Raw genomic sequence first — 15309 nt, 5'->3', positions numbered from 1 at the left:
CTCCGTAAGAATGCCATTTCTAAGGCTTGTAGCGCCCAGGTACACCGCTTATGCAGTATCTCTTCTCTCATGTGTATGATAAAAATCGTCGCCATTCTTCCTTGCATCCCTTGCTGCTATTTACCCCCTCGCAACCCCGAAATTCTTAAGTGGGAAAGTGTAAATGCAGGAGACATTATTTAGATCTACATAAACTTCCGCAAATGTGACTAAACATCTGGGACGACATGGCAGCATGACTTATTCCCCTCTCGAACAGAATGCACTACTGCCTATTTCGTCTACTTGCACGGCGCATGGCTCTACGACGAATTTAGTATTGATATGTCCGATCACTTGCACTTGGCTATGTCGAACTAATGAAGTAAAATCTAATTAACCCCATTGTCCCAAGAAGGAAATTGGGAGGTTTGCAGTTGCCGAATAGCGGCATTCTGAAGAAAGAAGTCAATACGGTAAGAACTGTGAGCTTGCTTGCCACAATTACCAATACATTGACGCTTAATATGGACCTCCTAGGCCCTTGGACTAGACGCTGATATACGAATATTGAGCCCATAGATGCGTACCCGAGACCAATAGTCTAGACTGAGACGAGGTCCCCTTTTTCCCACGGATGCTCTATCTCAATGGAACCAATAAATGACTCATGCTCTTTACTCCTCGGTGTAATAGAGATTACGAAAGGCTTAGGATGACTGATTACTCCAGGCAGATACCCCACAACGGGCTCGATCTCTCTTCCATCTTCGAAGATTTTGGCAACTCGGAAAGCCTGCAACGAGCGGACAACGGTAAGAAATATGGTAGAGTCAGCAAAGCCACGACCGGGACAAATTCTACGACCGAAACCAAAAGCGAGATTATGTGGATCATGCTCTGCCTGGTAGCTCTCCGTTGTTAAGAACCTCTCAGGATTGAATGTCATCGGATCCGAATAGACTTTGGGGTCGTGCAGAAAGGCCCTGAATCCCCAGATGAGCTAGATAATGAGGCAAGGGTATCTTTGACAGCTTACCAAATATTTGGGACCATGGTTGCGTCTTTCGGAATTCTATAGCCTTCGTATACATCTTCCTTTGTGGAAGCATGTGCAACGCCAAGAGGAGTGACAGGATTCCATCGAAGGACTTCTTTGATAACTGCGTTTATGTATGGTAGGTGTGTGCGGTCTTCTGTTGTTGGGAGGTTGGTCCCTACAACCTGATCGAGTTCTTCTTGCGCTTTGGCTTGGACGGCAGGGAAAATGGCCATCGCTAGAAAAAACGATGATATCGCGGATACCGTCTGCATTTGTCAAACTCAGATTCTCATATATAATCCTTTCTTCTCTGTTCTTCAACAACAATGTACTGACCGTATCTGCACCAGCTCCGTAGAGTGTCGACGCCGACCACTTGATTTCCATTTCCTCCTCGGAGTTCATGTTAGGTCCCGCCTGTGTGAGATGCTTAGAAACGTAGGATGGCTGGAACGTCCCGTTCTTCATTTGTTGTTGGACAAATGCATACGGTTGTTCAGTCAATTTGTCCAATGTGGATCTCCATTCGAGGGCTTTGGTCTGGAAGCTAGCCCCAGGGAACCAAGCCGGGAGATACCTCACTCCAATAAGATCCATTAGACTGTTATAGCTAGATAGTGGCGATTTCAGCACTTACAAGGGAAGCTATCCACAAGCCATGTCCCTGGCGTATGTGCTTTTGCAAATTGTTCCGTCGATGAATCCGCAAGATCAACAAGAGGGTCACGACCGTGAGGCTGTGTAGTATATCCATAGACAATTTTCAGTATGGTGGCGCCTGTTTGGCTGTTGCAATCTGTAAGCTACATGATACCGTATTAGACAGGCCGTATATGTACCTTCGAATATGATCCACGAGCCGTTCAGGAGACCGGAGAACCCGAAAAAGAAAGCGCCGAGCTTCAATATCCTGCTGAGTATAGAACGAAGAAAGGGCATTTGCCGAGCCCAGAAATTGGTGGATCCGTCTTCGCTGTCCCCGAACATGGACAGGGTTGCGGTTCATGGTGACCATGCGCTCCCATCCCGCCCTATCCCCGAGATTGAACATTGTCAGCACAATTTCCTAAACAGTAGGAGGAGCATGCCTCTGGACTTACAATTCTGTGCCGAAGACCATACGAGGTCGGGATGAGTAGTGCACCGATCGCCTTTCCAAAAGGTCAATCGCAACCTTGGCATCATTGAGAATGATCAGAGTATTTCCCGGCGTCGACACAGAGCTGATAGGGCCTGGTAATTTGAGCTTCAATGGACGGGGCCGAAGCTTGTACGAGGAAGATAACATACCGTAGATATCTTTATGCTTTAACCAGTGCTCCCACTCTCTACTCCCGTGCGGCGGGAGATCATGTATATTACCAACCAGAGGCAGACCCTTCGGCCCTGGGGGCAGTGGGAGTGCACCCCGTTTCCGGGAGCGAATAAATTTGGCCAGAGAGGGACTGAGAACCGCAACTATAGAGTCAAATATAAGATAAATAAACATCTTCAATATCTTTCATCAATGCTAGTTTCTTGTGAAAATAGTGCATTACAAAAACAAACGTGAACCAAGTGCATAATGAAGTCAAAAGGTATTGATCAAAAGACTTTTACTCGGTATGATATCAGGGTTCATCAATCTCAATGCCAAGCAAAAGCACAAGATTTGAGGACGATATGACAAGACACGATTGCCATATACAGAGATCGTAATAATTGCCAGGCTAGGTGAGGGGCCAGATAGGCCCCTTTCAGGACGATGCCGATCTCACTGCCCTGTTGTAAGGCTCAAGAGAGCAATGTTCTGATGTTTCGGGAGGCATGAAATTCTTGGCTCGAGTGGTGTCTGCTGAGGCCCCGTATGTGTAACACAATATGCAAGTAGGTGTTTTGGCGGAGGGGAATGGAGATATGTGAAAAATGAAATACACCGAGTGATTTATCGGACAATTTAGAATATCTACCGAAAAAGCAGGGGTGCAGTTCCGGCCAAGAAATCGCTTGAGTTGTATCAATACTGTAATAAAGACATTCATGGACGATGATATGTTACATCATGTACGTTGGGACAGAAAGAGAATGGATAGACACAAGGCAAATGTGCTGCATAGATCATGCAGAGAGAGTTTACACCCATTATCGGACCTACTTAAAAGGGACTCGGGCAGCGAGTGTATTTTTCATGGTAACTATCGGGGGTTCTCTACGTCCCTTACTCAGCCGCAATTACAAGTCAAATCCGCCATATTTTCAATCTTAACCCAACTATTCCGGACCTCCAGCTCGCCAGTGCTGCAGCCGGATTTTGCGCCTTCATGGTACCCGCGACCTTACTCGCCGCTATGACTTTCCGCGACTACGGCCCGGAGCTGACACAGTTAATAAATGACCTATTTTGGATCAGTATGCTTCTGCCATGGCCCATATTTTGGGTGCAGTGGTGGACGACTACCTGGGCTGTTTTCTCTGACAATAGTCCTGACCCCGTCTTTCCAAGAGCCATGGGATGGATTAACCTGATTGTACCCATAGTCTTTGCGTTGGGCTCGGATATTCATATGCATGTAACTGGGCCCTTTTCTTGGAATGGTGGGCTTGTCTTTTGGCCGACAATTGTGCTTGTGGGGTTGGAGATTAATTGTTCTTGTTGGTATATCATGCGGAACCTTCGACGGAAACGCAACCTATAGCGGCGATTCCAAGAGATATCTCTTCATGTTTATTTTTAGCAATCTTACTCATTTCATAGTTTTACGTCATATGGAGGGGTGCTTAGGAGGCGTTTTCCGCCGTCGCCCATCACTTGCACAGAAAGGAAATATCTTCCAGTACGCCCCCTTCTCCCCCCTTCTCTCTCTCCTCCCCTTCGCACAGAATTGCACAGAGTTGATATGTGCTCACGCGTGACTTTTTTTTTTCTTTGTTTGTTTGTGTGTGTCTTTGTTTCAGTGACAGAGGGCTTTTCTTCTCAGAGACCCCCGGGACCTGCAGCTTGATTCTTGTGGCATCTTCAATAGTCTAGCCTGGTCATGACTGAGTAACAATATTCGTATTTGAAGACGAACTGGAGCGTGAAACTTTCAGCTGCTTAGATTATAGGAATAATCACAACCAGACCAACTACACCCATCCTGTTATATCTCTAGACCTCCTTCTATTCCTAAGCACCCAAATTGTCATGCTGTGCAGAATAGTATCCAGCATATAGCCCACTGCAACATCGCAACCCTAATCACGCGGTATGTCTGGTGAGAACTCAAGAAGTCCCATGGCAATTTTTCCACCCATAATTGGATCAGACATGAGACGTAATCCTCTTGTGCACGAGGGGGGAGAGCCTTGCAAACATAGGAATCCATGAATGAGGAAGTCAGCCAACGGCGGAGACATAGTACCCATGACGATATTCTGGAACACGCTTTATCGTAGGTTCTGTTCTCTATCACCTTCACATCCAAGAGCTGTAGGAATTGAGTTATATCGGATGCAATGACGGGAGACGATAATGCATCAGCGGGTGACCTTCCAGGTTTTGTCTCCTTCGCCATAGCAGTGCCTGCATTCGGAGAATTGACGATTCTAGAATAAAAGCCAGGATCCATAACCTCAAGTCTCAGCCGCCTGGGATCTTGACCTTCTGCCGAGTACTGTGTAGACCTTAGGCAAATTGTGGTTTTGAATACTGATTTACAAGGCATGTAGGTGACTTCCAAGTTGCCTGGATAAGAGGCAACTATGTGTTTTAGAAATTCTCGAAAGAATCGTTCGAGCATCCTGCTTTATAGGTTAGCATGTAGATCAAATAGGATATGTAGCATCTTGAGTGGTGCATCTTTCCTTTCCCCTTCACTCGGACGTCTTGGCTCGCTTCCAGGCCGTACATCCGGGTGCTCCATCATCCTCATGAGATTCATGACGTGAAGCCGAATAGCTTGGAATAGAATTCTCGGTGTTGCCAGAGTAACATTCACAGTCCATATCAAGAGGATACTGAAGATTTGGAAAGAGGATGCCTTGCCGGGGTCGATGGGTGGTACCTTGCACCAAAGCCTTGCTATCATTCTAGGGGCACCAGAAGGATCGAAGGTCGTCGTATTTGAGAGAGATCGATTTCCTGACCATGATGAGGGCACTACAGGGTCCAGAAACGTGCTAGAGACTGTTTCTCCAACTTTTTCAAATGGACTGGAGAAAATCTCTTTTTTCCAGGTCGCTTTGTAGGCATATTTCCCATGTTGTGGGATCAGCGAAAATACCCTTTGGTCCTCATCTAAATATTCCTCTTTGCAGTTCAAGAGCTGCTCAGAACCTTTTTCTGGGCTTTCAGTATATATGCCGGTACGCCGCACCTTGAATAATACGTTTCTCTTCTCGTCAAATGAGTTGTTGATCTCCATAATCACCGCGTCCAATTCCTTGCTTTCCGAATATAGATACCACCATGTCACCACGCTCCGTTCCCACCACAGGAACCGCGGTACGCTCAGCATATATGCGTACGGCCATTTGGCAGGGTTCTCGTTCTTAATGCCATGTCAGCCTAATTCACACTACCCTATGTTCAGATCGCCTACCTGTTCTCTCAGAAATTTATTTAGCTTATTCTCTAAGCTGAGGGTATCATCACCACGGTGGAGGTACCGAGCTGAGTCAAAGCTGAACCAGCTGGAAAAGTAGGTTTGTAACAACCTCAGAAGAGAAGATCTCTCAGTACACTCCTCTTCATCTGTATGCTCGGCATCAATAGATAACAGTCGCCCGAAACGACAACTGATTCCTACAGGTATTCCAACAAACAAGACATTGAAGGTGAATTTGTTTTTTATCGGCGACAGGCGAGTGTGGTCAAGAGTGATGGGGAAGAGAAGGGGCTTCCCTATAACGGACTTGTCCTTTGATAAAGATTTAATGTTACGCGGGGTAAACGACACCAGGAAAAGAAAGCCTATCAGGCCGATGGGTGCCAATACTGAACTGATGGCGAAAGTTCTTAGCATGAACTTCAACAAACCGGGCCACCCTCCCAGTTTCAAAACCAGATTAACCGTCAAAAATGCCGCGTGGAGCAGTATCCCGTCGACTGATATCGAAGGTAGATTCTTGCGTAACTCATGAAGCATGCTGTCTCGATTCATTGTATGTTGACGAGAATATTAATCGAGACACTTGAGCTACACAGTAAGTATCATGCCTTGTTGTTCTAAGTTATATTTCCCTTTTCCGGTGGCCTTTCATTCTGTACACCCAGGCCAACGCTTTATCTGCGTTATGCAGTCCACACCATTTACTCCGCCAAGTTTTGTGCGGATATTTTGTGCGACACACTTGCAGAACTCTTACATTCTTTTACATAATGCAGCTTTCCGGATTAAATAATTCAGGTTGCTGTTCTCTTCCTCCTTGCGCAGGGATCCACTGATGTAATAAGAACTTCTTCTGTATCTGGGAACCCCTCACTTCCTTGGAACTATCTTATTCGTTACTATCAATATCCCAAAACACTCACGCACAGATATCAAACTTCTGTCTCTAAATACAGTATAGATGTGCAATGATCTTCTCTCCTGAGATAGTCCAGTCTTGGTATAGCGCAGCGTCCGGTAGCATCAAAATACAGGGACAGTCGCTTGTCTAATGATATGAGCAGGCTTAACGTGTGATAATGGTGTAATAACAGCAGAGTAAGCTTAAATTATTAGGGATATGGGTTCCAGAAATGGGGGGCCAGGGGTTCTAGCAGGATCGAGGCTTTACACTGTTGAGACTAACCTTGTCACTGCCGACATGGTGTAAACCCAAAAATTTCCGCATGACCTTCTTCAGCCTTCTTTATCACCATACTTTCTGTACTCATGTTGTACAGTAATATATGTACTTCCGCGTATAAGTCCCGAAGGAGAAAATGTGCCCTCGCAGCTCCCTTGTAATTGAATTTCAACGAGGACATTGGCATATGCGCTCAACCAGAGTAGGCGGGTCGCATTTACAAATCTTCGCATTTCAGTGGGTCTCGAGATATTAGCTCGTACCGTAGTTCTCCAGAAGCAGGCCTAGCTGTATGAACAGCTATGGAGCAAGTAAGGGCTAGGCTGCCACTGCTAGCGATCTGTTGGCTTCGGGTCGCCTTTCAAGCCCCGGGTATTCTCTCTGCGTGTCAACTTTCTATTTTAATGCCTATACACGCAACAGCAGGAAGCCTTTCATTTTTGAAACAACGAAAACCTCAAGACCACAATGGAATATACATTCAAAGTATTGTGCGGGTCACCAGATGGGAAGGTTGTGGAGAAATTGACTACTCGGCGACTCGGAGATAATGATGTCTTCATCGAGACCACCCATTCCGGCCTGTGCGGAACAGACGAGCACTTTCTTCATTGCGACCAGGCTCTTGGACACGAAGGGGTAGGTGTTGTAAAGCACGTTGGTCCCAGCGTGAGGTCCGTAAAAGTTGGGGACAGGGTTGGATTCGGCTTTATCCGTCGTGTGTGTGGGAGATGCGACAACTGTATAAGTGGTATGTCGGTTCCCTTCCACTCCGCCATCAGTACTCTGTTCTATTCAACCTGATGCATACTAATCTTGCAAGGCTGCGATCATCACTGCAGAGAAAAACGAGCATACGGCCAACATGACTTCGATGTTGGATCATTCAGCCACGGCACCGTCTGGGATGCCGATGCCGTCTATCCCATTCCAGAAGGATACGATTCGGCCCATGCAGCACCACTCCTATGCGCCGGTGCTTCTGTCTGGGCTTGCTTGACCAACAATGGCATCCGACCTTCCGACCGTGTTGGTGTCATGGGAATAGGGGGGCTTGGTCATCTCGCGATCAAGCTTGCTGGGGCATTGAGATATAACGTGGTGGCGTTGTCAAGTTCGGAAAAGAAACGCGAGGAAGCGCTAGAATTTGGAGCGTCAGAGTTCTATCGCTTTCCCAATCCTCAGATGCCAAATCACATCAAACCCGTCAAACATCTTTTATTATGTGGGAGCTCTGATGTTGACTATGCCTCGTGGGTATTCCATCTACCCTCTAAACAGAGTGCCATAGATCATGCTAATATTCATCGCAGTCTACTGGATTTGGTTGATACAAACGGGACTATATATCATATTTCTGTGACCTTGAAGCCTACTCCTATTCCTTTAGTTCCGTTTGGTCAGAAGGGGATACGGATTCAGGGATGCTTCATCACTTCGCGGCGTAATCTGCAAGAGTTGTTGGAGTCTGCTGCCCGGTTTGATATCAAACCGACTATTATGACTTTCCCTCTTACTAGGAACGGCCTTGAAGAGGCGATTGAGAAACTGAGAGCGGGTAAGATTAGATACAGGGCAGTCCTGGAACATCATACATTATAGACCCGCACCTTGGCTCTTGGATTCCATCTACGGGAGGATATATATTCCGCTATGAGCTATGAGCTTAGGGCCGAAATTTGCCAATTTTGGGGGTACTATGCTGTTATAGTCTCTGATTATTGCCTGGTAATATCGATATAGTGCTTCTCCATTTCATGCATCTGACAAGCCCATGATCGTAAGCCTTCATGAAACCCGGAATTCTGTCTCACCTCAAGTGGTCCAATAGACGTTTTGAGCTGGATATAAATCGGGAAGCCTGTCGCGACATCAGTAAAAAGGGTCTTCCCATATTTTCGCACTAAGACAACACCCGACCATCACATAGTAAGACTATGATATACCAGGGGGGAACTGGTGAGAACCTGCAAGGCAGAGTTACGACACTAGATACTCTTACTACATTGATCCACGACTGAGACGGATATCTCATACTCGATGCTTTACACGAGGATTCAGAATAGTAGACGGTAGGACTTGTCGATGAAGTGTCTTCTTGACTTGAATATCTGGCATATGAATTGAAGATGTCAACCCTCCACTGTGAAGATAGAGCGATTACCTAGGTGGGGGCTACCGACACTGGATAAGATATCAGCAGATTATCATTTACTACATCAGACCTCCGTACCTAAATAGACGTACACCCATCGCTGAAATTTCTTGTGAGGGAGTGAATGGAAAATCTGGCGATCCTTCACCAATTACTTTCAGGGACAGTCATTTAAAATTATGAGTATGAACACTTTTCTTCTCTGAGTTAGGCGTCTTGCTACAGCTACTATCAGAAAAGGTTTGAGTTTCTCTTCAATTACCTGTGTAATACGCCGATGGGCACTAGTTCTATACATATCATAAGGGATGGTATACAGCAGTGGTATATTGAGTTTCTACCAATTTGTATGGTTAGCGCTCGTCATATGGTTAGTGTAAGTGCGAGACTAGTAATCAAATACACGCTAGTACACGCGGTCTTGGAGCGCGTCTGGCACTGTCCTTTTACTTCACAGCCTCACACATAGAGCCCGCCAGCTGGCGTTAGTAGTACCAAAGATGTAGATTATCGATAAATGCAGATAACCATCTTATGTTCTAACCGAATAAGATAGATTAGAATGTGCTGACAGTTCCTAGACATGTCGAGTAACTCGGGAAGCTTTGCGAAATCCTAACTTTATTTGATCAAAAGAAAGGGCTATATTAGGTCTAAATCCGATGGAATAGTGAACATATTAACTTAAATTAACTCAATCGAACAGGCGAGATGGTGAGAGGCAGGCCTAGACCATCGCGGTTCACTCGCACGTCCCCCTCCTGTGCGAGTGGGACCACCCGAATGTGCCGCAACCGAAGACCCCTCCAAGCGCGACGAGTAATGCAAGTGTATTCCAACCTCACCTGTTCCTATCCAATCTCCACAATCATGCCGGCCCTCTCGGTTCTCCCCGCTGACATCCTCTTGCACGTCATCTCCTTTCTCGATCACAGCGGAGATGTCTACTCCTTTTCTCTCCTCAGTCCATCGCTGTTCACGCTCATCCACAGCAATGACCTCGTAAATAAAACCAGATATCGCTGTATCCGCATCAACTGCACCCCGGACCTGAAAAACGCCTATACCATCCTCCTTGACATCCTGCATGACTGTAACCTCGCCAGTTATGTGCGTCACATCGAGATGGACCTTCCCGTCCGCTCTCCGCTGAACTACAAGCCGCGGGAATATGATCGCCCTGTTGACGCAGGCGACATGCAGCGTCTCCGTGCGGCCGCCACCAGAGCCGGCTTTATCGGTGCTGAACAGGAGAGACTACTCAACATGGCCATGCAAGAAACAGACTACACTAAGGACTGGCAGTATCTCACATACTACAAGTGCGTTCTCTATTACCGTTATTGAAATCACCACCGTATCTGACCCAGCCAGCACCCAAGAGGATGCTTACCACGGCAAATCCACCTTCATCGGCCAAGCCTTGACGGTCCTCCTCATAGCATCCTCCCCCAACCTGACTTCTCTTGCTATCTCCCCTCCCTTTTGGGAGTACACATCTTCCCGATTCAATGACCCTTCCGATAACCACCATTTCGCAGCCAAAATCGAGAAGTACCCACTAGCCAAGTTCCTCAAACATGCCAACTCGAGTCATCTCATCGAAAAGGGCGAAGGAAAGATCCCCTACTTGGCTAATGTTAAGCACTTCCAGATTCTAACAACAGAAGCCTCTAGCTTCCATATTGCGCGGTCCCGTGCTTGCACTCCCCAGGACCTCTGTCTTTGTATTGAGCTGGTGCGCACCCTTCCCAGTATCGAATCTCTGCGGATGCAGGCTATTCAGGGGTTCGGGAATGCCTCTAGCGCTGCACTGGATGGGTTGCTTCCGCCTTTTTCAGCAAATATCTCGCGATTGGATCTGAGGGGGTGCGATTTCAAGTCGGATCTGTTGTGCAAGGTTATCTGTTCGATGAAATGCTTGAAAGAGTTGAGGTACTCAGTTGTACAGGGGGGCTGCTATGCCGGCTTTGCAGAGTTCTTTGATCGGTACAGTTTGATAGAGGCTATCCTGAGACATCGGGCCACGTTGGAAGTGCTCGATTTGGAATTTGACGATCAGCTGTCTCAATTTGTTGCTGTGAAGCGTGAAAGCGGGTTGCAGGATGATGCTGAGAATAAAAGTGTGTTGAAGGAGTTCATGTCGCTGAAGAGCTTGAGTCTGGGAGTAAGTTGTCTGTGGTATATTGCTACTGGGATGGGTGAGTTAGGAGATATCGTCCTGGTGGATCATTTGCCGATGCAATTGGAGTATCTCCGCATCAGAGGATACGAGAAGGGACATACGAAAGCACTGGACAACATGTTTACTGGGATGGAGAGCGCGAGGGACAAACACCCTGCTCTGTGGACAGTGCAAGGTGTCAACGAGTATATCCCTGTAGGAAAGTGATTCTGTGACCAGCATAGTTACCAAATAGAATGACAATATGAACATGTACATAATGAAACCTTCATAACCCAGAAGATCCCATCCATTACTCGTAAACCATCCACCCTGTGGACCCAATAACTATCATCGAAAGCATCACCGTCATCATCCCTGCCCCCGCCCGATCCGCCTTCGTGATCTCCAACCTCAGTCCCTCCGGCACCGGCGCCGGCGGGGGTCCTGGCTCTCCACCCGCTGGATTGCCCTGGCTCGTGCCCCCTGTATCCTGCGTGACAGGAGGATCAACCCGACTGATCAACGTCGACTGCATCACCTCCAGCGCCGCCATCTGGATCCCCACATCATCCATTCCATCCCACTTCCGATCCGTCCACTTCAGCCCGCAGGTCGCCTGGAGTTCACCCCCAGTGCACGTCTCTGCCGCTGCCTTTGCCGACGCCCGCAGCTTCGGCATCACCAGATCGTACGTGAACGGCGCCATTTGCGTTGTCGCGGCCATCCACCGCGCCAAGTACCCCTTGAAGGAGCGCTGATCAACCTGGCATGTGCTCACAGGTTCACATGCCCGCTCATACATGACATCGTCTTGGAAAAAGACGAAGCTGGCATTGAGAATGCCTTCTGTTCGGGCTTTCCAGACGGGCGATTCAGTCTGTCACCATTAGCCACCTTCCACCAATAATCACAATCAAGGGAGAGAATAACCCACCAGATTATACATAACCGCCGCCCCCAGCAGATAAACTCCTGTATTATACGTCCACTCAATATAATTCCAATCCCCGCACCCACTGCTCACATCCGCCCCATCCCAAAACCGATACGTATCCGTCATGAACCCAACCTCGCCCGTCCAATCCCACACCGTATCTGCCCAGTCCGCATACGTGCTATTCCCCGTATACTTGGCTAGCCTAGCAGCAAGATTGAAAAAACACCCGTTCGAGATGGTATTCTTATACGTCCACCCATTATTGAACGTGAATATCTGCCATCGTAGCCCGCCGTTACAGGTACTCTTGTCCCACCGCGCAGCTTGCGTGTTGAATACTGCTTGCGCCATGGCGAGCCACCCTGGGCTTCCGGAGGATGGAGGCGGGTCTGGAAAGTTTCGCTCCGCGGCGGACATGGCTGCGAAGGCCCAGAAGGATTGATCATCATTGCCCTCGGTGCGGGTTTGGTTCGCTGGCATGAAGGAGCCGCTGGGCCCGGCTTGCCAGGTTATGCCTTGTGTCGTTATGTTGTTCCATGTGTCGTCGGAGGTGAGGTACCAATAGTCGACTAGCGCTGTGAACATGGCGCCGGCTTCCCACCAGTAGTAGGGGTCGGGGAGGTTGCCCGGGTTGTCGCCGGGTTGGTTGCCCGTGTAGTGTGTTAGCATTTGGCGGGCGACGGAGTGGCAGGCTGCTTTGATGGAGTCTATTCAGGTTAATTAGCTGGTTCGTTCGGGTATGTATGTAGGCAATGGGGTTGTGTATTGTGTGGGTAGGGACAGTACCTGGATCGTCGACATCGTAGTCAATGGCCTGCACGACTACGATGAAGGTATACAGGATGTGCCATATTCGCAGCAACATGGTGATGATAGTGGTGAATCAGATCTGCTCTGCTCCCTGAGCGGCAGTGAGAGTTGGAAAGGGAGAGAAAGAAGATTGATTTGTGTTGATCGAATATTGTCATCTACGCTACATTCCCATTCCCGCATCGGAATGTGGCATCTCATGCTTCCATAGAAACCGACCCCACCTATCAAATCATCCAGGAACACACCAATGAGATTTAATCTACCAATAAGCTCGAGATTTGTGATGCAGTGTCAGGTCACACTGGATCTGGGGTTGGGTGTCGGGCCAATAGGCATTATGTGGGTGTGGATGAGGGTGGGTGTTGAGGCCGGATCCGGCAACGTCACATTCCTGGGGTGTAACTTGGGCTACTTTGTTATTGTGCTTATTGGCTCCGGGGTTACTGGAGAGTGTATTGTCACATTTGATTCCGATTATTTTGTTACTTATTGTCTGATTAGTGGTACTTTGGGGTTAGGGTTCCTGTGGTAGTGGGGGTGAGTTCACTGGTAGATGATACGAGCGGGCGACACCTTGCACTTGGCTTGTCGGTATTGATAGCTGGTAGCAATGGTAAACCTGGTTTGACGAAGAATCTCACAATACTGTTGGGACCTGCACCGGCGATTCTCTTCAATGGCCGTCTCGCAAACGCATGTCGCCCCTCTCGGCTACTGTATTTTTTACGTATAGCCATATCGTTCTTCCTCAACAGACCATAACTACTATTCAGTTCGACAAACGCATTCCAGCTGGTTCTAATTCGACAATAAGCTACACCTTCTTAAGCAGTCGTGTATCTGTCTTCAAACGTATAAAAGCAGCCAGAATAGACGCCCCCAAAGCCATGAATCCCGCATACAGAATGGCCGGTCTGTACGCCTTGATCCCGGCATCCTCGCCACCCGAGGCGTCGAGAATGTAACCTGCAATAGGTGATCCCTGAACACCACTTATTAGTATCCAAACGCCAAGGCGTATTCACAGCACTGCACTCACCAAAAGATAACCCCCTGCCCAACTAGTAACAATCATACCCATAGCAACAGACACCCTGGCAGACCCAAACACATTCCCCACAACCGTAGGAATAGTAGAGAAGAACCCACCGTTCGCCATCCCGTTAATGATCACGAAAACAACCAATGGTCCAATGGATGTTGAAACAGGCCAGATTATTAACATGCTCAGTGCGCTGAGTAACAGCGACACGAACAGCGTGTTGAGTCCGCCAATCGTATCGCTGGCAAATCCGCAGGTCAATCTTCCTAGCGCGGAGGAAAAGTTGAATGCTGCCACAACACCAGCTCCTGCGGCTGAGCCTAAGCCCAGGGAGTCGGTGTACAGGGGCAGGAAGAATGGGGGGACGAGTAGAGGGAAGGTCGCGATGGCCCCGGCTGCAAAGAGCAGCAGGAATCGGATGTCGCGGAATAGACGCCTGGGGTAGATTTAGCTGAGTGCGATGGATTTATATGGTGGGTGTACTGTGCCTACCACTCTACGAAAGCAGATGGAGGAATAGGTATCCGCTGCTTCACAAGAAAAGCTGCAGGGAGACCAGTGCCCATCGTGATAAACCCCAGAATGCGGAACGTCCAAGCCGTGCCGACGCGAGACAGCAGGGCATCCAAGATGAAACTGATGGCTGCACCGCCGAGACCACCCGCTGCGTAGACAATACCGTTGGCAATGCCGCGCTTTGCCTTGAAGTATTGGGCCGGTGTGATGGAGACCACCATGAAAGAAATACTACTTCATTAGCAAACTACAATCAGTTAGGAGTGCTGTGACATACCTCGTTCCGAGTCCCATCACCACACCAGAAGTAACAAACAGACCGCCAACCTCGTGGACTGCGAATCCACTAAGGATTTCTCCCAATCCAAGTAGGAATATCCCCAGGAGTGCCGACGTTCTGGTGCCTAGTTTGCGGATCACGCGAGCATTGAGAATACCCAGAAACGAGATACAAGCCGGTGCTAATGAGCCCACAAATGACAGGGTAGATGCAGATGATACTCCGTCCTTGACAAGCGCTGCCTGTAGCACACCCCAGCAGTAGGATGTCCCAATGAACCACCAGGTAATCACTGCACAACCTGCGATAACTATCCACCCTGCTCCTCCTTCAGGGACTTCGGCGTCGGCCAGACGGGAGGCCTCCATGACCTCATCGGTCGGATCTGACACCGGTGCGACGGCATTTTTGGGAGCCCTGGACTCAAGCTCAATCGGGGGACCCTGCTGCCATTCAACGGCAGTGGTGGTAGACGTGGAGGCCATATTGGAGCAACGATGGAGGGATGCAATTCCTACGATTCCTGATAGTTTGTAGAGGTTAAAATAAGCACCAGTAGGGTGAAAACCCTAACTGCGAAGATGAACTGTACAGTGGCTACAATTGAGTGACTCAAAGCTATTCGAA

At 48.3% G+C, this 15309-nt stretch overlaps 5 protein-coding genes across 5 annotated transcripts; 2 read left to right on the top strand and 3 right to left on the bottom strand.

Moving 5' to 3' along the window:
- Nucleotides 1-583: 583 nt before the first annotated feature.
- BDQ94DRAFT_169080 (cytochrome P450) lies at nucleotides 584-2510 on the bottom strand (the record flags this gene model as incomplete). Its single annotated transcript, XM_026771212.1, has 7 exons — nucleotides 584-965; nucleotides 1019-1287; nucleotides 1358-1602; nucleotides 1659-1807; nucleotides 1861-2052; nucleotides 2122-2254; nucleotides 2312-2510. The coding sequence occupies 7 exons, from the start codon at nucleotides 2508-2510 to the stop codon at nucleotides 584-586; spliced, it is 1569 nt and encodes a 522-aa protein (XP_026627784.1).
- Nucleotides 2511-7240: 4730 nt separating this feature from the next.
- On the top strand, nucleotides 7241-8374 carry BDQ94DRAFT_158680 (NAD(P)-dependent alcohol dehydrogenase; the record flags this gene model as incomplete). Its single annotated transcript, XM_026768986.1, has 3 exons — nucleotides 7241-7523; nucleotides 7596-8025; nucleotides 8086-8374. The coding sequence occupies 3 exons, from the start codon at nucleotides 7241-7243 to the stop codon at nucleotides 8372-8374; spliced, it is 1002 nt and encodes a 333-aa protein (XP_026627783.1).
- A 1418-nt stretch (nucleotides 8375-9792) lies between these two features.
- BDQ94DRAFT_140861 (uncharacterized protein) lies at nucleotides 9793-11391 on the top strand. The gene is made up of 2 exons (XM_026765710.1): nucleotides 9793-10249; nucleotides 10302-11391. Exons 1-2 carry the CDS (start codon nucleotides 9798-9800, stop codon nucleotides 11317-11319), a joined length of 1470 nt encoding a protein of 489 aa, XP_026627782.1. The 5' UTR covers nucleotides 9793-9797; the 3' UTR covers nucleotides 11320-11391.
- A 13-nt stretch (nucleotides 11392-11404) lies between these two features.
- BDQ94DRAFT_158678 (glycoside hydrolase family 76 protein) lies at nucleotides 11405-12896 on the bottom strand (the record flags this gene model as incomplete). The annotated part of the gene is made up of 3 exons (XM_026768984.1): nucleotides 11405-11971; nucleotides 12029-12738; nucleotides 12818-12896. The coding sequence occupies 3 exons, from the start codon at nucleotides 12894-12896 to the stop codon at nucleotides 11405-11407; spliced, it is 1356 nt and encodes a 451-aa protein (XP_026627781.1).
- A 704-nt stretch (nucleotides 12897-13600) lies between these two features.
- BDQ94DRAFT_15101 (monocarboxylate transporter) lies at nucleotides 13601-15206 on the bottom strand. Its single transcript, XM_026767686.1, has 4 exons — nucleotides 14680-15206; nucleotides 14379-14633; nucleotides 13884-14322; nucleotides 13601-13826 (listed from the first exon to the last, which is right to left on the bottom strand). The coding sequence occupies exons 1-4, from the start codon at nucleotides 15165-15167 to the stop codon at nucleotides 13659-13661; spliced, it is 1350 nt and encodes a 449-aa protein (XP_026627780.1). The 5' UTR covers nucleotides 15168-15206; the 3' UTR covers nucleotides 13601-13658.
- Nucleotides 15207-15309: the final 103 nt, after the last annotated feature.

Source organism: Aspergillus welwitschiae, assembly GCF_003344945.1.
Source record: "Aspergillus welwitschiae strain CBS 139.54b unplaced genomic scaffold BDQ94scaffold_11, whole genome shotgun sequence".
Lineage (NCBI taxonomy): Eukaryota > Fungi > Ascomycota > Eurotiomycetes > Eurotiales > Aspergillaceae > Aspergillus > Aspergillus welwitschiae.
This window is presented reverse-complemented; position numbering and strand designations above follow the sequence as displayed.